Source organism: Chaetodon auriga, chromosome 6 (assembly GCF_051107435.1).
Source record: "Chaetodon auriga isolate fChaAug3 chromosome 6, fChaAug3.hap1, whole genome shotgun sequence".
NCBI lineage: Eukaryota > Metazoa > Chordata > Actinopteri > Chaetodontiformes > Chaetodontidae > Chaetodon > Chaetodon auriga.
The window spans coordinates 25,349,035-25,375,781 of NC_135079.1; the positions used below are offsets into that span (position 1 = coordinate 25,349,035).

A 26,747-nucleotide genomic window follows, 5' to 3' on the forward strand; every position below is an offset into this window, starting at 1 on the left:
AGGCAGAGATGGAGTGCAGAAAGACTAGTTGTGGAGGGCACTATAGATCAGATCATGAACATCTGTCTTTTTTCCTCTTCTCTTTTCTCTGCCTTTCACTCTCCACCCACACCTTCCTTCCTCTTTTGCCTGTTCACCTACTCTCACACACACACACACACACACACACACACACACACACACACACGCTTGATACAGCTGCTAATGCATTTTTAGGCCTCCCATGGTTGTTTTATGGATGGCCAGAAGCCTAACTGTGACACCTCTCAGTGCTGTTGGCTGCGCCAGGCTGACAGTTATTCACAGCCCGGCTTCCCTGATGAACTCTGACATGAGCTGCAGAGGCCAGTTCCTGATATAGACCAGCTTTCAAGGGATGTACTTGTACTCTGTTGGCTGGTGTTTCCCTCCTTTACTGTGTGCTATATCTGGATCACTGATATGTCACTGATGTGGATCCAAAGTAGGCTGAATTGAAAAAACACGCTCAAACGTTGTAGGATTGTTCGTTTGGTGATATGACTGTGTAATGCTACAGTCAAACTGCAGCATGCCTTTACACTGCCTCCTCCTTTTCTCTCTGGAGCTCATTATTACATTATAAGACCCATGAAAGACACTGTTCAATTTTTGTATTTATTTTTTAAGCTTGCCTGTCACCCCCAGGGAAAGGTGGGGGAATGCAGGCAGCAAAGCGGGGGAGTGACTTGGGGGGGAGGGGAGAGCAGAGCCAGTGACCTCTCAATACTCACTACGCCTCCACAACTCCCCAGGGCCTGTCAGTGTGTTGGCTTGTGTGTGGTTGTCTGTCTTTCTGTCTTGAAGACTCAATCAGTAATTTGTTGGCCATATAAATGACAGGCATATTCACTGACAGTATGCAATTCAGACATAAAAAACATGGAATTGAAGATTAAAAATTGTAACAATTTTAAATGTAAATTTCATGATCATAAAAAAACAACTTTAGTTGTTATGCACTTCTACTAGGCTTATTAAAAACAGTCTGTTAAAGAGTGATAGGACGTTCAAATCTGGTACTGCCCTTTTGTTTACATTTGAATCACAGATTTAGCTGAATTTGCTCTATTTATTTATTTTCTTCAGGAGCGGGAGCAGAAACAGAAGCTACTGGACCCAACCCCAGTTCGCGCATCACAACGGTTCTCTGAAAAACACATTAACCAAGAGGAGGAGGTGAGTGTGTGCTTGTCTGTGTACATGTTCTTTAACAGTTGCAGACTTCAGTTGTACTATTGCTGTAGCCACGTTTTTGAATAGACACTGAGACATCATAAAATATACAATTTGCAGACATGATCTGCAGTGATTTTTGTTTTTCATTTAACAATCCTTCTTTCCACAAAATGTTTTTGGGTTTTTAGCTACTGCAATACATTGGTGTCATATGTATAAGATTGAAATAGGAAGAGATATCCAACGTTAAGCTTACACGTATTTATTCCAAGCTGTCCTTCCATGAGTCCAGAGTAGATTACCGTGCCTGTCTGTGTGTATTCAGGACAATCTGAAGGCCATAACAGAGGAGGAGAAGAAGAAAGATGAAGAGCTGGACAGGCAGGTCCTGCTGGCTGAGCAGCGCCGTGAAGAGGAAAGGCTTCTGCAGGAAGAACAACAGAGAGAAAAGCAGGAGAAGATCAAAGCTGTGGAGGGTAGGATGGATGGATGGAATGCAAATAGAAAGATGTTCAAGTATCCCTATTTACAGATCTAAATAAAGGTCCCTGCAGTACTAGAACAATTCACGTACTATATCTGCCAGTATATGAAGAGAAGTTTCAAAATAAAAATGAAGCTTAGTGCCAAAAGTCAAATTTTAAGGAGTAGTAATAATTTCACACTCTTTCAACAGCAACCTGTCAGCAGCAGGTAGGGGGCTTCTGTATTGTTCTTCCAACTCATTGATCGGGGCTGGAATGATTGTGAAAGGCACCCCATGAGCAGACTTTCACATCTCCATTGCTGTGGCTTGGCTCTTAACGGCTCAAAAAGCTGCAGTGGCATAGCAGCACTTGAAGCCTTGTGATTTATGTATAGTACACTGAGACTGTGAGAGGGAATGTTCAGGGCCTTTAATCACAGGATCACTTCTCCCCCCCCATCATCTGTCAAGGGTTAATGAACTGCTGATTGTGCTTCAGTGGAGGAGCCTCATTAATGTATTATAAATGAACAGCAGGACCTGGCCTGCTCTCTGTGTGGATTGCATATGTGGAATCCTCCCTCAAACCTCTTTAATCCACACGGCAGGGGGCTGGCAGGCCTCTCATGTTAAAAGATAAAGCAGCGATACATGTGCACCCTCTCTCCTCTGTTCTGCTCTTTTGATCAACTTGGCCTGAGAGAAGATGGCTGACGAATCGTTCTCTTTCTACTTATCCGAGCTGCCACTTTCTCTGATGGCCAAGGCCTGGTTTTCATTGACTCTCCCGACAGCCTCAATGGAGAGCAAGTGCGATTTAAACTGTAACTCAAGAGACCAAAAAAGCAATTAAAACATTGTTTGCCTTTATCCCCCTGTTATTTTTCATTGTTTGTGCCTGTAATTGCCCCCTGTGTTCATCCTTTTCTCTCAGAGCGAGCCAAGAGGCGGAAGATGCGAGAGGAAAAGGCCTGGTTGTTGTCTCAAGGGAAAGACCTGCCACCTGAACTCTTGAATCTGGAGCCATCTTCTCCTGTCCACAGAACACGCAGGAATAAAGAATTGTAAGAGGCTTTGCAAGTCTGAGTTCAGCTTTCACTTTTTACTTGAATGACTCAAGGTTGGTTATTTGTAACCTGTTCTGTGTTCAATGTTTCAGCTATGAAATTGATGATGACTACACTGCATTATATAAAGGTATGCTTAGCGGTTACTCAAGACTTTTGCTTTATCTAAGTCTCCATTAATATTTATTCTAATCTGATCTGATCTGATCTCTCTTCAACAGTGCTTGAGGCCCTTAAAGCTCATAAAGATGCTTGGCCTTTCTTGGAGCCCGTGGATGACTCCTATGCCCCCAATTATCATGAGATCATCAAGGTACTAAAGTCAAGACAGTAATAGCTGCCATGCAATAGTAGGCAATGGTGTTGTTGTGTTTGTTTGTGTGGTTCACATCCAAAATAATGTATTCAGCCACAAACACAGAATTACCCAAGGTTTTTAGTTGTTATAATTTTATTGTTTTCCAATCCCCTCAGACTCCCATGGACCTGTCCACCATTGAAAAAAAGCTCAACGATGCGGAGTACGTTGCTAAGGAGGAGTTTGTTGCCGACGTGAAGCTCATGTTTGAAAACTGCGTTGAGTACAATGGAGAAGACAGCGGTAAGTGAACAACAGTTGCACAAACACAAACCAGCTCCACCCCAAAAATCCTGCTTCCTCCATTAAAAAAAGAGTATAAAGTGAATGCATCAAAATCCATTTCGGCTGGTGTATGTTATGAGAAAGAAGTGCATGTATGAGTTTTGTGGGGTGAGAGTGGGAGAGAGAGCAAAAGAAAGGGGGCCTGACTTAGTGCTGTGTTGAGGCCGGGGCCAGGGCAGCCTTGACAGTGATTAATGAGGAGTGATTGAGCTGTGCTCCAGTGCTCAGGGGGATCTGAGCCCTGCAGTGCCAGAGAAACATTCCAGCTCCTAAGCCCCCTGTCTGGAGCCATCCATCCAACTGAATACTCTCCCCAGGGACAGGGGGGAGGATAGTGGTAAGGGGGCCCAGGGTGGAGCAGGAGGAGGAAGGGGTTGGAGGAGCAGAGGTCAACCTAAGCCCTCTGACCTGGTCAGCAGGCCAGCGCTAGGCTGAGAACAGAGGAGCAAGTGTGTGTGTCTATGGGTACATGGCATTCACATTGGAATGACTGAGATGGAGTGAGGTGTTGTTTGTTGGTGTGTGTGTGTGTGTGGGGTTGTGTATACAACAGGGAGGGAGTGACTTGCAGCATGCTGATGAAACTCTATTATTTGAGTGTACTTGAGCCACAGGTATGGATGTGTTTATAGTGAACTGTGTTTTATCATGTGATCATAGCTGATGTTTGTGTCTGCCTTTCCCCAGAGTATACTATCATGGCGGAGTCTCTAGAGCGGTGTTTTAGCCGGGCCTTATTAAAACACTTTCCATCAGAGGATGGTGACACAGATGAAGAATTTCACATCAACAGTGAAGACAAAGAGCGCAAGGACAAAAAGCGCAATCGTGGCAGTAAACATTCAGGACCTGAAAGTCTGATCAAGGCCACTGAGCAAGTCCAGCGCAAGCGAAACTCTCAGGGGGGCAAAGGCAGCACACTCTCAGAGGATGAGGACAGCAAACCAACAAGACCACCTCCTCCCCCTCACTGGTCCAATGGCCCCCCTCACCCCCACAGCCTGCCACCAAGCCAGCAGCACATCCATGAAGGAGACATCAGGGGCATGTACCACCCAGGGCAACAGGTATCCGCAGGCAGTGGCAGCATCAGAAATGTTTCAGTGGGGGGTGGGAAGGGTGGGTATTTTGGGGAATGTCAGTCCCTAAGACGTGTGAGTGCAATTGTGTCAGGTTAGCCATGTCCCCCTTGCCCCCCCCCTTAATAGTGCCCTTGTCCTCACGATAACCTGTGCACCTAATTTGTCACTTTGTGAATGATTTCTGTTACCTTACCAGCTCCATCGTCCCTCTGGTCCACATGGTCCTCACGGTCCACATATGTATGCCCAGAGAATGGCCATGGATCCCCGCTTCACTTACCCTGTTCACATCCCCAGGCACAACTTTAACATGCAGGTATACAGACCCAATCACACTTATGTAAAGTGAACTTTAACAATGTTTGTTAGATTTTTTTTTTTTTTTTTTTAACCAAAGGGCCACCTTATTGTGTCGACAGAATTTTGCCCTGTGAAGGTTGATGTGGTAAAATGGTCAGACGTACGGTATAAACGGATTTTTTTCTTTTTCCCCAGCATCGCATGGTTGAAGGACATCACATGGGCCCTAGATATCAAATGGGCCCTAACCAGCAGCAGCCTCCACACCAGCATCAGCACCCCTACATGGGTCCGACTCATGGCCCGTCGCTGGGCCCACGTCCCATGGCCCTCCAGCCTGGACCCCCTTCTGAAGCCAGCATGTACCCATCTCACCACCGTCCAGAGGGCCACAACATGCACCCCATGGCCAACAGATTTTCAGGGCCAGAAGGGCCACCTCAGCACAACTACCCAGGTTTGAGACCTCCTGGTATGGGTCTATCCAACATGTGGACTAGTATGAATCATCAGGAGAGACCCAATGGCATACGCATGCAAGATCGCAACATGGTGACTCAGCGCAACTTTAGTTATGGTGGAGTCCCTCCTTCAGTGGGGCATAAACCATGGCCAGAAGCTGCTGGATACCCCCACCCTCCTCCAAATGGCCAGTATCAAGTGTCTGCAGCGGCCAGCTCCCCAGGGCCCGTGTCGTCACGCCCCCCTGTTCCCCACCCAGACTCCTCTGGCAGGACACGCTTGGCTTCCATGCTGGAAAGCCCAGAGATGCTGGCCCTGCAGCAGCTGTCAGCCTCTTCTGGACCCCCTGCTGGTGCCCCTCATCAGCACATGGGCAACTTTCAGCAGCCTGGGCCCCCATCAGGAGTTGGCAGCATCCCAGCTCACCCCCCACAGCAGCCTCCCCCTGCCCCTGAGGTTCAGCTGCTGCATCCTGCTGGAGACAAAGGGCCAGACAGCCAGCCCTCCCAACAGACAGACATGCAGCCCAAAGGTAGACCTGACCTTCTCTCTCAGTATTTCTTCAACTGCCTGTATTCTGCATGAAGGAACCCAAGCACAGTCTAACCTTTTTGTCCAGAAATGTCCTTTCCAGACTGTAGTGTCTCAGTTTGTGAATCAGCACAGCCCCCATCCTTGCCTTCCTTTGTGTCAAGTACTTTTAGCAATTTGATTTTAATTATTTTTCACAGTAAGTGGCAAATTGAATATTCATTAGTTTGGTGAAATTTCTTGCTGGTTGCTTTGAGGGTACACGAGAGATTGCATGTCATTAGTTAAGCCTCACTAGCAAACTTACAAATATGTTTGCGTTCTCACTTTAAAGGAATGAAATGGGCCATAAGTGCATTTTAATTTGCTAGTTTTCTGTTAGACATTTGATTGGTTTGGATAAATACTGGCGTAGAAAATGAGACATTGGTTGTTGCCTTTTTTGAGACTGATCAAGTGCACAGCATAATGCAAGAGTATTGACTTACAACCTTATTCTTGTAGTAATAGTTCAATTATTCTTTCAATGTTAATTTTTTTTCCATTATTCTTTATTTAACAGACTCAACATCAGAGAACAAAATGGCTGCCAACAGCATTTCTGATGAAGCTTCATCACACAAAAACACTGTTTCAGTTCACCAAGAGCAACCTGCCATTCCTAGCCACATAAGACACGGCACTGGGCCAGCAGAAGGAATGCAGAGTCCCCCAGACCCTAACTTGGGCAGATCACAGGAGAATGCTTCTGGACCGGGCCTCCCACAGGGTTCAGCTGAGAGCCACAAGCAGGAGGTAGATGGCCAGAGACTATCTTCCAGCCACTGTCCCCCTCAACACATTAGTGCCACTACTGTCTCATCCCATTTCAACTCAAGTAACAGCAGCTCCACCGATCCCACTCCACCTAGCTGCCCTCAGCATGCACAGAGCAGTCCACAGCAAAAAGCTGTGAGCCCCACACTTCTTGACCAGAACATACCACCACTGCATGTTGCAGCGTCTCAGCAAATGTCAGAGAACAACGTACCACACATGCCAAATGCAAAACAAAGTGAACACCTGCAGAACATTCAAAAACGGCAGCAACCTCAAACAACCCAGAGTACCCCTCCTCAGAACCACCCTCAAAGCTCTCCCCAGGAGGTGACCCAGAACACACAGCAACACAATTCTCTGCTACCTCCTCATCACGTCCCCCAAAACATCTCTCCACAACGTCCTACACAGAACAGCCCCATGCATGGGATGCCACAGAGTGCCGCACAAGGAGCCCAGCCTGGACCCCCTCAGCCAGCCCCGCTCACCTCTTTGCCACCCAGTCATCCTACCCCACTATTACCCTCCCACCCTAGCCCAGCAGACCATGGAGATCAAAGACCGAGTGAGCCTACAAGTAGACCAAACACAGAGAGCACTGCTGTTCCTCCACAGCACACCACAATGAAATCTGGGCCTCAAAATGGTATTTATAAACACCAGGCTTTCAGCCCCAATCACCATCAAACCCCGCTGGTGGGTAGCAACCCAGGTATGCAGGCTCAGAGAGGGCCAGCACCTGCTCACAATCCAGGCATGCCTCCACAGCCCCAAAGCCAGGCAAATGGAGCCATGTATGGTATGGGGAACCATCCACACTACAGCCAGACAAACATGACCAGGCCCATGCCTCCCTCTGCTCACCACCCTTATCACAACCAGGCCATTAACCCCCTCCACAATCCTGCTCACCACCCTGCCTACCACCAGCAGGGAGGGACTTCTTACTCCTACCACATGCCAGGCCAGCAGCACCCCCAGGCCCACCCCAACATGTACCCACCTCATCAGTATCAGCAGCAACAATACTACCCGCAACTCCATCCCCAAGCTCAGGCCCATAACCAGGCTAACAGCAGAGGGAGTTATCCTACAGAGGAGTGGCATCGGTCTCATTATCAGCCTCGCCAACCAATGCCACCCAGTGCCTACCTACCTGTAGCTAGTGCCAGAGGCAACGGTCAGTTGAAGGACAGCAGTCTGTCCCCGCTGGGCTCTGAGGGTTCCAGTGGTGCTAGTTTGGTGTCCCCTGGTCCTGTGCCTGATGTAGCGCTGCACACTGGAGGCCAAGAGGAGGGTAAGTGTGAAAGCAGGGAGCAGGCCAGTGGAGAGAGCAGCAGTGGTGGCAATCCAGTAAAGCAGGTTCATACAGAGAGCTCAGAGCGACCCGAAAGCCCTAAAGAAATCCTGGACCTAGACAGCCATAATGCTGCTTCCCGCCGCCGTAGCACGCAGCCGCCTCAACAACAGCGCCCTCCTGCCTCAGCTGCACACATGATGTCTGGCTTCATGTACGACCCTCGGGCTGTGCACCCTGGGATGCAGCAAGGCGGTGTTCCTCCACCCCATATAATGTCTCAGGCCCGTGGAGGCGGCAACAGAGCCCCTTACCCTGGGCCACCATACTCCGATCCAGGACACTATGCTGCCCAAAGACCTCACCCACACCTGATGGAGGCTCTGCAGCGGCCCCAGCAGCTGCCCTACTCCCCAGGTCAGACACGCATGGCTATGTACAGACACCCTCGTCCTGTGGGGCACTTCCAGGGCATGATGATCCAGCAAAGAGGCCTGGCACCAGAACACTTCTTACATCCAGGGTAAAATGATTCATCCGGTCTTTTTTGTAATTGTTGATTAGTAATTAATCATTTCTACATTTTATTGACTAAAGGATTCATCAGTAAAAATAAGTGCATGTCATTTAGTCAACTAAAAATGAAGACAATTATTGTTTACAGAGTCAAAGTGAGTAAACTGGCATTTCTTAGCAAATGGGACTACAGTAACCCAGCCTTTATGAAGCTTCATTTTGTCTGGAGTATACTGTTGCTGACTTGTAAGTGTTAACAATATGCATTGTGGGGTTTTTTTCGTTGTTAACCTAGGCAACAGATGATGGCTGCTCCAGGCGGCCCTAGCAGTAAACAAGGAGTGTGATAAATGCCATATCGGAGTGAGTAAAAATAACTTTTGACACTTTATACTACATGTTAAAACTTTGTCTCACAGCTTCTAGCAATTTCTTATTTCATCCGTCCTTAAATATAAAGACGGTGCCTAAGGTACAGTATCTTTTCCTAAGAAGATGAACAAAAGGCACTCATTATCTCTGAAGTGAACAAAAAACAGAAATGATACCATGATGCTGGCGAGCCATGTTTGTGTGTCAGCCCTAAATGTGACAGAATTGTAGCCATTTAACCAATTGTTCCTCTTCTCCTTTCAGGCATGTTATTATCAAAGAACATCTGGACTAAGCAGTGAGCCAAAAGGAAGTATGTGGGCATGCTGACTGGGCTGACAGAGACTGTTGAAGGGACACTTGCTCCACATACTTCTCTTACTGATTCTCTTACACTGGACAAAAACTTCTGGATCTGTTTTGTTCACCACTGGACTTGAAGACACATCCAGGCAACTGGTATTACTACGATAATAATAATGTGAAATGTTGTTGAGCCCTGGAGAGGAATTCTCTTTCCGCTTGCCCTTCTACAGATGGAGCTCAAGGTCAGTTACAGAACAGCTCTACAGACCTGGTAGGGATTCACTGACTTGCTTTATGCATGAGCATTTGAACAAGGATCCTCCAGCAGAAGGGCAGCCTGTCTAACCACTCGGCCAAGCTGGCAAACACAGGTGACACTGCCTTCAAGAACACTGGACAGCGCTTTCCTCTCTGAGCCATTGAGATATGAACGGATGAAAGGCCACTAAACAAAGCCTGCCTGTTTTGTCCACTGACTGTAGTGCTTGATGGTGCTGTTAATCTACTGACAGAACGGAGGAGGACCGTCATGAAGACGGGAAGGTCTGTTGATTTTACTGCGATTTTCTGTTCCAACCATATCTTTAAACTCAGGTGTAGAAAAGGAGTTACTATGAGACTGTCATCCTTACCCAGTCAACTCACAGGCTCCTTGCAATTGCCTTGGTTTCCTTTGTGAATGTATGAGGGAATGTGTAGATGAAAATGTACGTACAGCAGATTAGCTGTTTTTGAAGACATGAATACTAATAATTTGTCCGAAGCATAAACCGTCCTGAAAAAGGCCCAATTACTGTCCAATTCCACCCCAACTCTAACAGTGTTTCTCTATTTCTAGAGTAAACACACAGTATATGCATCTTTCAGAGCGGCCTTCATTGATGAATGTCTTCGACTAGCAGAGAGGGACTGGCAAAGATGGCGCAATTTCTATCCGACTCTATGAACTCTCTGTTATGCACTATGGATTTTGTTAGTCCAGACATCCTAGAATTGAGTGGCCTTGGATAGTCTTATTTTTAGTCAAACACATATATGTATGAGAATATATCCTTACTTCTTGTCCCAAATGAGGGAATTCTAAAATTGCCGGACAGTGACATGTCCTTCTAGCTGGTACAGTATATGCACATACACAGAACAAAGGCGTGCGCATGAAATCCTGTTATTGTTGTGGAGTTTTTGAAGTGTGACATTTGTTGCATTCCACCAGAGGTTTGTAGCGTTAGCTCTTTGTTCATTCACGGCTATGCCCTTTGTATGGTCGCTTCCTCGAGTACTTTGAAGTGCTCCTCCCCATGTCAATACTAAATGTATCCTCAGGGTATACAGTTTTTATATACGGGTATTTTTCTGCATTATTTGAAGGAGGAGCAGTATAAGGAAGATGGGACGGCAATTGTGGCAAATCAATCCACCTCGTGTGAAGAACTTAACTTTTAAGGGTCCATATTCATTGTTCTTAACAGTATTTGGCTGAGCACACTGCCAACCTATTTCACCCCCCCCCAAAAAAAAAAAAAAAAATTAAAACCCCCTGTCCTTTTTTATCAAAGTTGATTAGAAGTGAGATGGATCAGATTTGACTTCACATTCCTGTTGTTCTGATGATACTGCTCATCACTTTTAAGATCTCGATCTACCTCATCTAGCCAGTTGGTGGCATCTACACAGTCCCCCCACTTCCTCTCCTGCTCTGCCAGACTCCTGCAGGTCAACTTTTAATGACCAGCTGATGATTTCAGCGCCACTTTAAGTTTTTAGACGTGCAAAACTGATAATGAAATGGCCTTACAATACCTTGCCAGTCTCAACAAGATGCTGACATGTGACTATCCAGCTGTCATTGACAGATGTGTAAAAGAAGCAATCCTTGAAAGTGTACACTATGGTCACAATGGGACAGCACTTTCATTCTCAGTTTTTTTTATGTCATCATTCGATTATAATGGTCGATACTCCATCACAGGCCTGAAATGGGACTCTCCAAGTTGGTCTCTTAGTTGTACAGATTGCATGCCTTCCTGCCCACAGGTTGTTGAAAGTAGTCAAAGTAGGCAGTATTCCATGATCTGTAATAGACCGCATAGAGTTTGACGGCATTATGGGGGAGTTCTTTAGTAATAGGTACCTAAGGCATTGTAAGGAAATATTTGAGGAAGGATAATGGAATAGGAAAGTGCTAGAAGTTGAGACAATTTTTGAAATGTGTCACACAAGACTTGCAATGGATGGCTTGTTATTTTGGTAAAATAGGGAATTGTCTCAATATTTAGTGAACCTAATAGGGCCACTTTGGAGGTAGTGTGGTGAGTTTGTAATACTGTTTATGGTGTGTGTGTGTGTGTGTGTGTGTGTGTGTGTGTGTGTGTGTGTGTGTGTGTTGTTTCTGGTGCGTAGAATGGGCACCAGATGCTTGGAAGTGTGCGTTCGAGTCTCACTTTTTTCCTCTGCTGTCATCTGTCTGCACTAGTGAAAACCATTTAGACGTGATTAAATGTGAATGATATTTATTTGCTCTTTTAAGAATTTTTGTACATTTTTGGACTTGTTTTAATATAAATGTGGTGTATGTTTCTTTTACTCTTGATGTTTTTGTTTCTAAGCAGTCGTCTTTACCTCAGTAGCATGGTGGCATTGAAAAAAAGACCTGCATGTTTTATTTTTAAGTGACGTTTACAAGTTCTTATCTGACTGACATAGATTATTTTGGAAATGGAATGATTTTCTACACTGTACGTTTCCTAGAAATAAATAACTTTTCTCCAACAAGAGTTCTTTTTTTTCCATCATTGTCGGTTAAAAATATCACATCATAGGAAAAGAAAAACATGTCATTCTGAGTCTGAGTCTGATTACTATACCAGCAGACCGATGTTTGTTTTTTTCCCTCTCCTGTGACAGTTGTTCATTAATTGACGCTGCTGTGAATAAATTAACATAAAACAAGGCCATTCCATTCCGAAGTAATGGGCATATATCGATAATTTGTTATGTAAAAACTGAAAGGCCAGAAGTAATGAAATGCAAACAGACACAAGACAACAATGCAAGACAGTGCATTAATCTGTTGGAGCGCCTCACACCGTCGCCTCCAATTAGTGCTTATCCTCTTGATGAACACCCTCCACAGATTGTATGGTGCATCGTCTGACCCTTCTCATGTCTGTAGAGTCAGTGATGTGATTTGACGTCAGTACGAGGCTCCCCAGGCTTCCTTCCTCCCACTAAGCAAGCAAGCAGCATATTCTTTTGTTCAGGTCTAATGAGGACAAACTTGGCAGGAAAAAATGCAGTTGAGCCGTGTAATTAAAGCATGTTAATTGAGCCAAAGTAAGCAGGTTGCATAAATTGTCCAAGTATGATAACAAGAATATTTCTTACAGTAAACAGCTCATCTGTGGAGCAGACACTGACATCGTCTCATGCCCTTTACTGCTAAGAAATTTCTATTCCTGTGGAAAGACAATGGACAATGGTGGAAATAAGTGTCAGACATTTGGTGGTCAGTCCTTCCATCATATGAATCTATTTTATTTGGAAAAAACAAAACACTGATTTCAGTCATCTCATCAAAAACATTTATCTTCGTACGAAGTACTTTTATTCTAAAAAGATCCCTAACCCTAACTTTAATAGCTGGTCCTCCATGAGTGGAATACTTAACAGTAATTTGTTACAACAGGTAAAACGTGTGTCCCATGTGTTACTGTGACTGATGGTCAGATGTATTTGTGTTGTTTTACATGTTACGGATCACGCTTTATCTTGTGTTTTTGTTTAGTTTTTTTATTTGTGCATGTCTCAAATAGAAACATGGTTAAATATCAATAGTTTGCTGATAAATGTAATATGTCATATTCCAAAGGTAAATCTATTTTTAGCTGCATTAGTAATTCCATATATATATATATATATATATATATATATATATATATATATATATATATATATATACACACACACACACACACACACACACACACACACGCTACATCGCAGCAAAAGTCGTCTCATGTCACTTTCCATACAGAACAGGTCTTCACTGTACAGGGACCCAAAAACTGGAGACAGCGGCAAGTAAAAACTTCTCATAACAGGCAGAAATCTACTTCTCAGAAGTAGGCTCTGAGTGGGCGGCCATCTGCCTCAACTGGCTGTTCTATTTGTATTTTTTCATAAACGTCTCACTGAGACGCTGTCTACCAAAAAAGCCAAAATGCTTTTCTAGTCGGAGTCCAGAGTACGTTTTCCCCTCCCCTCTGTGTTGCGGATTATTATTTCAGAACACTTCGCCAATGAAATGGTTATCAGGGTTAAATTCTAGCCAATCATAGCGGGATTGGGCGGGACTTAGCTGCACCCTGCCCGTACAAAACACCAAAAACACATAATACACACGCTTACGTGACATCGTTGTAATAAAGTAAGCTATCCAACAAAAGCTTGTCGGTATTTCTGGTTCTATTTCTAGTCCTAGTTCCAGTTCTCCCCTGGTCCGCTGTTTACCTCGTCTCTCAGCTGGACTGTTGACAAAATCACCGTTAGCCGTTGAAGGTAAGCTAATACGACCATTGTAATGCAGGCTGCCCGAGACTGTTTAACATTCACTGGACTTCTGTCGAGGTCTGTTTACCGCATTAAAACAAGCTTAAAATGCTCTGTCTTAAAACAGCAGCTATTCATTGTTATTTATGTTTTATTCTCTGTATACGAGGCATACAGCTGAAGATACATCGTGACTTAACGTTGACAGTTCTCCAGAAGCTAGCTTAGTGCTAAACATGACCAAAGTTCAAATCGGGTCATTTTTCGGGTCATTTCCGGTGTTCGAGGTTTGGTTGTATCCGGCGTGGAACAATTGGTTTCTACGAAACGAGCTTTCTAACTTGTGTGAGGTTGGCGTTAACCTGCAGTGATGTTTGTGTCAAAGCCAGCTCCACGATCTGTCCGGACCATGCTGCTGCTGCTGCAGCGCCCCCATGCGGCGGTGGCCTGTCTGCTCTGGTGCTGTTTGACCGGAGTCCTGTCCATCCCAGACCCCCGGCAGAGAGAGGCCCTTATAAAGCAGGAGGCCTCCATGCAGACAGGTGGACAAATGGTCTTGACGGATGCTGAGCAACAATTAGACGCTCTTCTGTTTAAAATGAAGCAGGAGGAGATAATGAGAGCAGACTTTCCTCCCGCCATGCACTTCTTCCAGGCCAGGACCCTCATCAGGACCAGTCCCATCTTCAGCCTGCTCCAGAAGATGCCTAAAGGTGTGTTCAGTCTCACATGTCAGGGTGTGTTCATGGCAACTTTATAGGCATCTTGCGCTTTTGCTATTCTTGTTGTCACTGAATTTGTTGAATTGCCGTTGAAAACCACGGACCTGAATCATTTATCACAGCATTGTCATAGATCTATTAAAGGACACAGTGGAGCTTGATTTTAACATCGAGACCTGACCATAATAATACATCTGAAGACTCTGAAATGAAAAAAAGGCTTGTTTTCAATATCTAAAATGCATGGCCGGCTTTTTTAGTAACTGTAAATCATTTGTTTTTATGAAAAAATATTCCTCCCCTGAATGAACTGGCCATTATATTGTATCTTGTTTTGAGCTGAAACAATCGATTAATTAATAAGTACATTATTCCCTAACCCCCTAGTTATAGCTTCACAATTGTGAATATGATCTTATTTTCAACACTGTAAACAGTGATGTCCATCCACCAGTCCGATGTTACCTCGGACAACATATGGATTTCTCCGTTTGGGGAATATTGGTAAGTTTTTAATGTACACACAGTTAGAATTGTACTTTTCTAATTCTTTTTTTCTTCATAATTCTGTGACTAAAGGGGGAGCCCTCCATGTCCATGACTTGTCCATGACTAGTGTTGAGTGGCTGGTGAAGAACGGGACCTATCGGCCTCACTGCTACATGTGCTACACTGACAGCCAGTCGATCAGATTCATCTTCTCGTCCCAGTGGCCCAAAGCTCTGCCACGTTGCTCTCCCTGGATCCTGCTGGAAAACCTCAGAGCCAAGTTGGTCAACACCACAGATCTAGACAACAGGTGACTTACTCTTTGATGCAGCTTTCAGAGTACAAAGGTTTTATTCAAAGAATATCATAGAATAGAAAACATTCACAGCATTGTGTATTTTCATTTTATGTCCTCACATCCTGATGATTCTTTCAAACTCCATAAAGAACCTTATTTACTTTGTTTGTGCATTTATGCATGTTGTCCTGGGTGTGTAGGGTGCACGTCTAACAGCACAAGCTGAAATAGTATAAAATGTGCATTGCACATCACCAGTGTTTTCTTTTAAATTTGTGCCAGTAACCTCAAATGCACCTCTCTTTATCTTCATGTCCAAAGTCAGTCGTCAGAGATAACAGGACTTGTTTTTCTCCTCTATGAAGAAGCCATTTACTGCTGCTGCAGCCATGATATCATTTATTACTCTTTATTTTATTGCATCTTGCTGCCAGAGTTGAGTGGCTTCAAGTTAGTGTATAATTACTCTGCTACTTTTGTCACTTACCTGAAACCTGCAGGGAAAAGCAACATTATTTCACATCTTTGATCACCAAGATGGCAGTTTAAGTTGGAGCAAGGTTTAACATGATACAATTTGTATTTCAAGCACCCATAAAATGATACTTTTACTCTGTCTTCAAATCTAAAGCCCTATTAATTATGAGAAGGGCAGTTTGATTTGATAGGATGGGCAAAGGGTTGGATTGTTAAATTGTTTTTCATTGCTTTATTAGAATTGTTAAGAAATAAATGTTGATAGTGGCAAATGGACACACGAATAATCTAATCACAACCATATCTTCACTCTCAGCATCATGAGCAACCTGACAGTGTTTACGGATCAAGATCCAGAAACAGTTTACCCCACTCAGGATGTGATATGGGATACGTTTGAAGAGGCCTTCCTCGCAATGTGGGGTCTGGTCACATATGCTCCTGTGTTCAGAGACTACTACTACCAAGGCCTCACTGAGTTTTACACAGACAACGTCATGTATCTGGAACTAAGAGCTTTACTGCCAGAGGTACACTAATGCCATGCCCTGTGTGTTCAGTGCATTCACCACGCTGTTCATTTATTGTTACTAAGTGGCCTTTTGTTGGTTCTCAGATATACGAGTTGGACGGCAGCACTCACGACAGAGCCTGGACTCTGAAGACCTACCAGGATATCACCAGAAACTTCATGTCAGAGCACCCAGACTTCTTTGGAGCAAGGATCATCTTCTCAGTGCATAGGTGACTGCTCTGAATGCCCTTACAGTGGATTTTAGTTATTAGTCTGAATGGCATACTGCTTATTGGCTCCCTAGATGTCAGAGAGGTAGTTGATGTACATTGATCACACTTCAACACTGTGTTTCAGGGCAGCAAATGTGTCTGTGATGACCAGAGTTGTGGAGGAGGCTATGAAGCTACAGAAAGACTTCCCAGATGTCATGGCTGGTTTTGACATGGTAAGAGGTAGGGTTGAGCCGGATACTCGTTTCAGACGAGTATCCAGTACGGATAAAGCATTTTTGACGAGTACGAGCATGATACGAGTAAAACTCGTCAATATCCGTACTCGTGCTGAAGGAAAATCCTCATTGGGTAACTGACTGTCTTCACGCTCTGCTCTGTTCTCACGACTTGTTTCGTAACGTACGCGGTGCATTTGACAAGACAGAGCTGTAAACGGCTCGTGTCGCGTCGCTCACTGCCTCCACTCCGGTCGGGTTTTTTTTTTTTTTTTTTTTTTTTTTTTTACCGTCTGCTTGCTCTTAGTTTGGCTGGTGATATAAAGTCAGTTGGAAAACTTTGCTCGTACTGAACGTGGTGCTTTTGAGAAGAATACAGTGAACAAGGCTGACATATTATTTCCCTGTTTGCCATCACTGGATGTTTGCATGAATCACCAAGTTCACACAGATCATTAAAAAATAAACAGTCTTACAGACCACTTACACACATACACACATATAGCTGAACACACAAAGTAGCCTATATTAATATTTTTATTGTATATCAATTTCAGACTTAATGTACCAATTTAAGCCCCACTCATTTCTGATTTCCGATTTACTACCACGCCCACTCCCGGTTTAGGCCCCGCCCACACCGAGTACCGATACGGATACAGATAATTTAAATGGTTGAACAGATACAGATACAGATAGTGGTGTACTCGCTCATCCCTAGTAAGAGGCAATGTCTGACATTGTATCTGATATCTAAGAAAACATGAATTGAGCATGTCTAATGTAAACGCATGACTTGTCCATTTGCTGAAGAAGGTGTTTACTTTCTCTGTCCATGTACAGGTGGGCCGTGAGGACAGTGGCAAACCCCTGTGGTACTTCAGAGATGCCTTATCAATGCCAGCAGAGAGAGGGGTGACACTTCCTTTCTTCTTCCATGCTGGAGAGACGGGTGAGCTCACCAGCGCCTGATGTGTAAAACTTCAAAGCATTCAGTTTGTACGCTTCAGTATTACACATTGTATACTGCAGCAGGTGGCTCTGAAGTCAGTCTATACATGCTGTGAAAAAGGAAGCGGTTCAGGGACAGTGCAAAAATAACCAGCAAGCTTCGATGGGAGTGTCGTGTTTTTTCAGAGGGAGCTGTTCAACACGTACCACCAAAGATAATTGAGTCTGTTTTTAGGGAAGAACAATATGTTTTCACACCAGTGCCTCTCAGTCCGATTAAATGGGGCTTTGGCTCATTTTCCCCTTTGGTGTGATTCGTTTGAACACATGTGAACACAGTAATCACATGTGGATAAAGACCAAAACCACCACACTGAGACCCCTCAGAGGAGGTGGTCTCACTCCGGTCCCAAACAAACTCTGCTGTGGTTCGTTTGTCGAACATAATCCGAACACAATCCAAAACCAACTACTAGGCGTACTTTGCAAGTTTGCATGAAATGGAGCCTGTAGTGGTGTGCATTGCATTGTGGGACGCAGATGGGCAAGTGCGTTGGATTTGGCCGGTGGACCTCCTTCAGGAACGTCTTCCTGTGTTTAGGTTCTTGCTCCCACCCAAAACACATCTGACCAATGATTGAAGTGAACATACTCATGTGATTTGTAGTGATACATTTTGGCTTACTTGTTTTTTTCTGCATGAAAAGAACCTGAATCAAGGGGAAAACACACCAACTTAAGTTCATGAACTCATCAACTGATTCTCAGCAGAGCAAATGAACTCTGGGTGTGAAAACGCCCTTATTGATCACAGCAGAAGAAGAAATGTAACTTTTGAGGATTATGATGGCCAGCGTTATAGTTTAATGGACAAAGCAGGGTATTTGTTTTCACACTGTTGACAGTGTCATAGCCCTAAAGCAAAATTAAGATATCATGCAAACCTCATCATAAACATTATATCTGACTCTCGTTGTGCTAGTCTGCCTTTATGTCCTAATGCAAATCATTGTAAAGCCAAAGACATCAAATTTTCACTAAGGTTTGAATTCAGGGACAGGAAATGTATGTCTTTTTATTTTTTTGTATGTCCTTTTTTGTATGTCACATATTTGTATGAACCATGGCACTCTGTGTTGTAGAAACATCCCAAAATAACATGCATTTTGATGTCTCTGTACTGGAACGTGCAGATCTGGAGGGCACAGAGGTGGACCAGAATTTGTTGGATGCTCTTCTGTTTAACTCTTCTCGTATTGGCCATGGATTTGCTCTGATTCGCCACCCAGTGGCTAAAGGTCTTTCCAGGAAGAGAGGGGTGGCTGTGGAAGTGTGCCCCATCTCCAACCAGGTACACAGTCAGCCTGTGGTCTTATGAAACAAGGCTGTACTTGAAGTGATCTTGCATCTCGTAAACAATTATCTCCTTTCCTGTCATCAATCAGGTGACGAAGCTTGTAAAAGATCTGCGAAACCATCCAGCAGCTGCACTGATGTCGGAGAACCACCCGCTGGTCATCAGTTCCGATGACCCCGCCATGTTTGGTTCCTCTGGACTCTCCTACGACTTCTATGAAGCTTTTGTGGGCCTTGGTGGGATGAGATCCAATCTGGGCTTCCTCAAAGAGCTGGCTATAAACTCTATTAGGTGAGCTTCATCTGATTGGCAGAAAATGTCATTTACAAATTACAAGTGAAGTGTGTGAATGCTTGCAGGACACGCTGACAGACGCCCGCCTGACGTTTCCTGTCTGTGTTTCAGGTATAGCTCTTTGAGTGTGAAGCAGCAGGAGCAAGCCCTGGCTCTGTGGCAGAGAAGATGGGATAAGTTTGTCTCTGAAAATACTCTTTAGACAGAAACTTTCATTTTTTAAACACTGTCTGTGGGACAGTCTTCAAACGCCTTCATGCCTCCTGTGAGAAAGGAACCTTTTAGCATCTGTAAATTAGAAGCGGGAATGTGAAAAGTGTCTTTCCTGCTAAAAATGGTGTCTGCTGTGAAAAAGGCCTGTTGTTCATGTCGCCTTAAATCGGAGTTTGCAGTTTAAAAACTGGCCAGCGCGAAACTGACCTGAGCTATGTCCCATAACATTTAGGGCAACTACTTGAGCTGCACATATGAATCAATGTTCTGTCTATTTTTATGTATTTGCACTTTAAGATTTCGGCTTGCCTTGTTTTTGGGGACATGCCAGGTCCCTTTGGAGTGTGTTTGTGATTTGCTTGTGCTTTGTAAGAGTGGAGTAGCTAGCTTGTTAAAATGAGTGTTTAAGTTTTGTGTTTTTGATTTTTAGCTGTCATGGATATACATAGTTAACCTTTACCCCTGTGGCACATTTTATGTAATTTATGACAAAACTCACGAAGAAACAAAACCAGTCTATCAGATCTGCCTTAGTATGTTTTTGACTGTCAACATCATGCAGACATATTTAAATGTTGCAAACTGCCAAACTTTTGACGTAATTAAAAACAACTGATTTACTGTGTGGTTCAGTTTATTTGGTGTTCTTCTCATGTAGCACTGTTATCAGTACTGAGCCAGTCGTCAGCGTGGCGCCTCATCCATCATCTGCCACAGGAGTTGAATTTGGAGAAGAAGCTGTCATCAATGCATCCTCTTTCAATGTCCGGTTTCCTTAAAATGACACCAGTGTTGAAACACAGACAGTAGCTGTTCATTAGCTTGAATATACTGTGTGTAGATGTGTGAGAAATATTCTGTCCTCTTCATGTTACTGACTGTTGCTTGTGAGTTTGGGCCAGCTGGATGTTGATGCTGTCCAGGTGTCGTCTCAGCTGTTTATTCAGTCTTGCCTGCTGCCTCTCTATTAACAGAGCTGTGCGAGCTGAGGCCATGCGGACACGACCATCTTGCTCCTCTTCTTGCTTTTTTTCCAATTCCATCCTCTGCAGATGGCACAGATAACACAGACAGTGAGCAGCTTCCTGTGGACAGCTTTTTCAGTGTTCGAAAACGAGTGTCATTTGCTCCTGTTACCTTTTTCTCCTCGATCTGATACTTCTGGAACTGGATGATCTGCTGCAGGCTCTCTGGAGGGGCTCTCCTATCACTGCGGGGACAAAGACCAGGCACGCTGGCCATAGCCAGGAAGGCTCCATCATCTTTACCTTCCAGCCGTCTTTGCTGTCTCTTCTCTTCAATCTTTGCCCATGCAGACACAGCAGAAAAGGCGAGGGTGACAATGTGTTGTTACTGCACGTCATAGATTTAAGGCCAGCTCCTTCTCAATGTCTAAAATAAAAAGAAACATCTAACTTTTTGATTAAATATATCTGAGATAAAAGCTGCTCAGTTTCATAATAATTTAATGCTGCATTATGTGTAAACACAAAAACATGCTTGATGCCAAAAGCTGGTGCTTCTCTTCATATATCCAGTGTATTTGATGTGTTTCCAGGCTTTAACACTCTGGATTCCTTCAATTAGAAGTGACACATGCATGTTTCTAAAGTCAGTTTAAGCACCTTCCTTTGACAGTCTAAGGGAATACCAGATCGACGTACCTTGGACAGGTTGTACTCTTTGGTGGCAACAGTTGCTGCTTTTCTCCTCTCCATGTCAGCGCACTGAAGCTGCAGAGCTTTGTTGTCCATCTGTACTCTGTTTTGGCCACAGCGCTGCTCTGAAGTGGAAGTAGAGAAGATGAGGTGAGCTTGCGCAGTGTTTGTGTGTATGAACGTGGTATCCGTGTGGGATCTACCTTCCAGCTTTTGTTGATGCCTCTCTGCTGCTCGCTCGCTCTGCTGCTGGATGAGCCACTCTCTGAGCTGTTGCTTCTGTCGCTGCCTTCTGCTCTGACCGTCCAGGTCCTCACCCACCAGGCCAGGGAGCATCATCTGTGCCTCACCCTGCTCTCTTTTTCTACAGAGGTGTGAGTCGTTCAGGTCATCGCACCGGCTCAAAGGCTGCTGGTACTGATGCCGGTAGTTGACGATGGCCTTTTCCATTGCATGCTTCTCCTTCGCCTGTCTTCTATGGAGAAGACGAGCTACTTTGCTATTATGGAGCATATCAGCATCTGTACGGAGAGCACATCCCGCACACAGACCACAGTGCATTTCATCAGAACTGAACTTTTCTGATTAGATGCTGTTGTGCCAGTAAGTGATAGGACATTAATAAAGTGACGTCTTTTGTTAACTGCTAGGATGTTTTTCTGTGATAAATGGTCGGTACTCACTGACCAAACCAGTGAAGTGAAGTGACTTTAGGAAAGCATGTCTAGCTGGCTCACCTTGAGCATTTTGCTCCTTTTTTGCTGCCTCTTGTTGTTTCTTCTTTTCTTCCACCTGCATGTCAAGGGCTTCCTTGTCAACCTGTCAAACACACCACCGCCATGAGAGCAGTTCGCACTTTTACTCAAGTATTGTGCTCAAGTTCAGATTTGAGGTACTTGTAGTTTATTTGAGTCTTTTCTTTTCACACCACTTTCTATATCCACTCCACTACATTGCAGAGGCAAATATTGCACTTTTTATTTTAGAACTTACTTTACAAATAAGATTTTTGTGAGCAGAGCAAACAAAGATCTTATTAAATGATCTACTACAGTATATGCAAGTGCAGCTGAAAGAATTGACAGAAAATGAATTAGCAGCTTTTGCGATAATCATTTCAGACATTTTTCATGTAAAAACACTTCAGGCTTTCAGACATTTTGTGTGTTTGCAATAATTTGGAAGGTTTCGTTTTGGGCTCTGGCTAATTGTGACAACATCTCATAGTGACGTTCTTTTACAAACCAAACTGTTAATGTAGAACCTGATGGAGGAAAGCAGAAAATAATCAGCACATTTATCCATAATAACATAATCATTACTTGAGTCATTCCACAGAACCAGTACGACTGGAATCTCTCTGACCTTTTTAAGTGTATTTCATCTTTTGGGTCACCAAAATCTATTTTTAAAAATGTTTTGGAACAGCTGGAATGTCATTTTTTCACTTAACACCACATATTTTGTCACGTCCCGCATGGCCTTTGATGAAAGTGTACTTGGGATATGACTTAAAATGAGAATATAGTCCATATGTTTTGTACATTCATGTGAACATTTCTATGTAACTGTTTGCTGGTCATGCCTTTTACTGTCCCTAAACTCCTGTGTCGGATGTCTTCTGAACAACACGGTGCAGAAACAGACAAGTTCTTTTATAGCTATATTTCACCTTCATCTTGTGATACCACAACTCTCTAATATGAATTAAAGATCACTTGGGAAAATTATCTTTATTATTTCAACAATATTGTAGTGAGACAGCAGGCGGAGCTGTCTCCCTGCAAGTGACAATTTAATTAAAGCCAATGATATAGACCTGGAGAACGCCAGGTGTATATCAGAGAGGTGTTAAAAAGGGATTCTTTCTTCATTCTGAGCATTTTTTTGTGTTTTGTGTCTTTGTCTTATTATTGTAGCTGTGTCTTGTGTGTTAGGTTATGTTAATTTATTTGTGTTATTGATTTATTTTAAATTGCGCGGGGAGCCGGCAGGCTGAATTGGGGCAACGGGCGGATGACAACCTTGGGTGGGTGCCTGGTTTATGAGGTAAATTACAATATATATGATTTCTTAATCTCATGCATGATGCCGTGTGTGTGCGCGCGCGCGCGCGCGTGTGCATGCATGCATGCATGTGCACATGCAGAAGGGATGAAAGGATGGTATTGTAGATGGAGGTTGTAGTGGTGTCTAGACCTCCTCCTCCGTTGGGGGATGGTTTCTCTTTTTTAATACTTAAATACCCTCTTTCACTCCTCTGTCAAACCACCTGTCCTCCCTGTCCAAAATGTACGTTGTTGTCCTGGAACCTAACAGGCGGAGGTTAACTGCTGAACGCTGACCTGAGGAGTTGGCCCTTCTGTGTTGACCCATGTGTTTGTTCAATGGTTGCTAAGCTTCTCCATTCGAATCCAAACTTCAAGCGTATCCCTCACATGTTTGTGCTTCTTCTCTTGGCCTGGGCACTTGTTGGTACATTATCAGTTTGGTGTTGCAGTGTTCTGATAACTTCTAACTTAAAATCCAGCAGGTGGTGCAAGTTAAAGTCAAAGTAATTATGATGGCGAGGCATAATAATCTAATGATATAACAGTTTGCATTGAGTATTTTTACTCCTCATGCTTCCATACGTGTTCCTAAACGTTTACTTAAGTGCCGTGTTCAATGCAGGGCTTTTACTTGCACAGTGTGGTATTAGTACTTATACTTAAGTAAAGGGTGTAAGTCCTTCCTCCACCACCTGTTCACAGAGAGGTTACATAAAGGCTTAGCATTAGCATTCCTCCGTTAGCATGGCTTACCCCGCTCGTCCTGGCTCTTCCGTTAAAGACCCTCCGCTGTCTCTCAGTCTCTCTCTGTAGACTTGCTCTCGCGATGCGGTCTGACAGTAATTCAACATTAAGCATTTTGATTTAAAAACTGCCCGTTAACGTTCAGCATATGATATTAAACTTGAAACGTTTACGCCTCTCCTGTGCAAGACACAACAAACTTAGCTACACTGGTTGCTAAGAAACCAGAGTTCGTCCGCGTTCGTAGACTGTCGGCTTTTTCCGTCACATCCCACCGCGAGGAGGTAAGACAACGCTTGTTTGAAGCCTTGAAGCGCTTTACAAAGACCCTTTGAATCCATGGTACTCTCACACAAGCCATGTCACATATTTTGGCTTCATCAACCTGAGTGGAGGGCCAATCAGATGGATTAATTCTATATATTGGCCATTACGTGAATACATAAGAAAAACATTTTAATTGTAACGTCTTCAGGCATCCCTTAAATTTGCTTATTAAAGAATTGTGACCAGGACATGTGTACTGAGTGAGTTTGCCAGAAGTAGAAGATTCTCATGCGTATTGCTCTTCATCTTCAGGCATCAGGAGCTGCTCGGGAAGATGGTGTTGGTTTATTTATGGCCCCCTGAAGTGATCATATGGCTTCCTCCATGACATCACACAGTTTACAACTTGATTTTGCAGCAAAACTCATTGATTTAAATGTATTTATTGAGCAGGTTTATTTTAACCTGTTAGCCTGTCTCCTGTGTGAAAGACCCATGAAAAACTAAACATTTCCAAAGCACAGTCCGTGCTGTGTAACCATGTCCTTGCACTCTGAAAGTGTGTTGTTGACGGTGGTTGGTAAACCCTTCAAAGATGATCAGAGCCAAAATCTCTTCTTCAAACTTCCAGTGACCACAAACACACAACTGAGCCACACCAGCACTCTCATCAACATCCTTTATTGATGCCACAGCGGGGAAATTTACAGCACCATAGAGGATAGTGCAGGAAGTGATGAAAAAAGAGCAAGAAAAGATACGCAAGTAAACAATGTAAGTAAATAAGACATCAGTGATATATGGAATATTGCTATTGCACATTTTAGAATACATTAATATTGCACACAGGTAATTGTCAGTTTTGGTGTGTGTGGTCCACCGGCAGCTGTTGTTGATTGTAAATTCTGACAGCAGCAGGAAGGAAGGAGCGGCAGTATCTCTCCTTCACACACTGCAGGTGAAGCAGCCTGTCACTGAAGAGGCTGCCCAGTGTCAGAGGGTCCTGCATGAGGAGGGACATGTTCTCCATCAGGGATGGTGGCTGAACCATCATCCTGCTTTCTCCTACCACCTCCACTCAGCTGATGGGACATCCCAGGAAAGTTCTGGCCATCTTAAATCTCTTCCTGTCAGCAATTGAGATGTTGCTGCCCCAGCAGACCACTCCACAAAAGATGGCTGGTGCCCCTGCATTCCAAAAGACCCAAGTCTCCTCAGCAGATAGTGGAATGAATGGTACCATTCAACCCATTCAGAAACACACACACTTCTTCTCACACTTCTTTTATTTTCATAAATCCATTTTATTTATTTATTTGCAAATGGATATACAAACAATGTTCAAACATAGGCCTTCGTCTCAGCACAACAAGCAAAACTTTGTCGACCTGCACTGAGCTGTGCTGCAAATAAAAAGACTTGAGGCCTAGTTTAACATGGTCTATAAATCCATGAGCTAAGTCTCAAATATCACTATTTACACTGGAGGTGTCGGTGGTCTCAAGGAGAGATTAAGGCTATAGGTTATTATATAGTACAACAAGCCTTTAGAACACACCAAGATCCTTTATACACTCAAAATAATTGAATAACACATAATACACACTCAAAGGTACTATTAATTCTGCATAATAGGACCTTTGTTTCCCATTGATAAGCACCATTAAAACACCCAGCCAGTAACATGTTTAAATAGTGCAGATTCTCAAATTTAAGATCCAAGAGAAAAGACAACATATCATCTTTTCATTATAGATACATCAATACATTTTATGTAGCCACCAAGTACATTTTTTTTTTTTTGAAATGTGCACAACAATGACCCGACAGTCAATCAATGTACAAATGCATTCATTTTCTTTTCATTAAGGTGACTCTTACAAAGTAATATCAACACAATACCATTTAAAGAGGTGTAATTCTATGAAAACAAACAGCAATAAGTAGCCAAATCTTTATTAGTCAAATGCCATGGTACAGTAGATTTCAAATCTGTGGGAACCCTGTCACCTACAAAGGAGAGTCTGTAGATGGTGGATTGGTTATCAAGTTCTGCACGACTCAGTCAGTGAACTACACACGGGCTACTCTTCTGCATTGTTGAATGTCGCTCTATGAAGCCTTTTATTATTTTGTCAATCCACTGTTTTTATCCCTTCATTGGCCTTGACTTCATTTACTTTTCTTTCACATTATGATTCACCTTAATGCCTTTCTCTGCATGGACGTTACTTCTGTAACAGATGATGATGCACAGTAATGTAGAAGTAGATTCTTAAAAATAAAATGTATACTTTCAAACCTGATATTCACCCAACAACACCAAAAATATTGCATAAAATACTTCCAAATGTAGCAGGATTTGTAACAGTCATCGCAGTTGCATCTCATTGATAACACTGTTTTGTGATCACTGCAGCCATGGTGAAAATTCAGTATAGCCAATGCTATGCTTGGATAGCAGTTGGTGACATTGAGAGGAACAAAAAAACTTGTGAGAGAGAGAACTATCAATTACAAGCTGTAACTGACTAAGAGCCTGATTTGAGGGGGGGGGGGGGCTCTATGCCATTTGTAATTCCAAATGAGGTTTTAATAGGCCAAACTGACCAAAACTGGGTTCATGACACAGTGGTCACTAATGTCACTTACAAA

General features: G+C 43.6%; 3 protein-coding genes across 5 annotated transcripts in view; 2 read left to right on the forward strand and 1 right to left on the reverse strand.

The window, feature by feature from the left end:
- The window catches only part of cecr2 (CECR2 histone acetyl-lysine reader), a 34,343-nt gene extending 23,752 nt beyond the window's left edge, over positions 1–10,591 (forward strand). Inside the window, exons 8-19 of the mRNA XM_076732478.1 lie at positions 1,108–1,197; positions 1,523–1,673; positions 2,598–2,727; positions 2,823–2,860; positions 2,952–3,043; positions 3,205–3,331; positions 4,061–4,440; positions 4,652–4,771; positions 4,951–5,749; positions 6,311–8,387; positions 8,676–8,743; positions 9,017–10,591. Of these exons, the coding sequence (XP_076588593.1) occupies positions 1,108–1,197; positions 1,523–1,673; positions 2,598–2,727; positions 2,823–2,860; positions 2,952–3,043; positions 3,205–3,331; positions 4,061–4,440; positions 4,652–4,771; positions 4,951–5,749; positions 6,311–8,387; positions 8,676–8,727 (4,056 nt within the window). The 3' untranslated portion in view covers positions 8,728–8,743; positions 9,017–10,591. The remainder of the gene's footprint in view (positions 1–1,107; positions 1,198–1,522; positions 1,674–2,597; positions 2,728–2,822; positions 2,861–2,951; positions 3,044–3,204; positions 3,332–4,060; positions 4,441–4,651; positions 4,772–4,950; positions 5,750–6,310; positions 8,388–8,675; positions 8,744–9,016) is intronic.
- A 2,828-nt stretch (positions 10,592–13,419) lies between these two features.
- On the forward strand, positions 13,420–19,993 carry ada2a (adenosine deaminase 2a). 3 transcript variants are annotated; one of them, XM_076733881.1, is made up of 10 exons: positions 13,420–13,615; positions 13,992–14,319; positions 14,908–15,127; positions 15,909–16,122; positions 16,209–16,336; positions 16,464–16,554; positions 17,401–17,509; positions 18,702–18,859; positions 18,954–19,156; positions 19,271–19,993. In XM_076733881.1, the coding sequence occupies exons 2-10, from the start codon at positions 14,016–14,018 to the stop codon at positions 19,359–19,361; spliced, it is 1,518 nt and encodes a 505-aa protein (XP_076589996.1). In that variant the 5' UTR covers positions 13,420–13,615; positions 13,992–14,015; the 3' UTR covers positions 19,362–19,993. The 3 variants fall into 3 exon arrangements, with proteins under 3 accessions (XP_076589996.1, XP_076589997.1, XP_076589995.1); XM_076733882.1 differs by having other exon boundaries at positions 13,482–13,615; positions 13,996–14,319; XM_076733880.1 differs by lacking the exon at positions 13,420–13,615 and having other exon boundaries at positions 13,977–14,319.
- ribc2 (RIB43A domain with coiled-coils 2) lies at positions 19,981–24,052 on the reverse strand. Its single transcript, XM_076733883.1, has 7 exons — positions 23,835–24,052; positions 21,768–21,849; positions 21,234–21,551; positions 21,037–21,155; positions 20,510–20,674; positions 20,252–20,418; positions 19,981–20,146 (listed from the first exon to the last, which is right to left on the reverse strand). The coding sequence occupies exons 1-7, from the start codon at positions 23,937–23,939 to the stop codon at positions 20,077–20,079; spliced, it is 1,026 nt and encodes a 341-aa protein (XP_076589998.1). The 5' UTR covers positions 23,940–24,052; the 3' UTR covers positions 19,981–20,076.
- Positions 24,053–26,747: the final 2,695 nt, after the last annotated feature.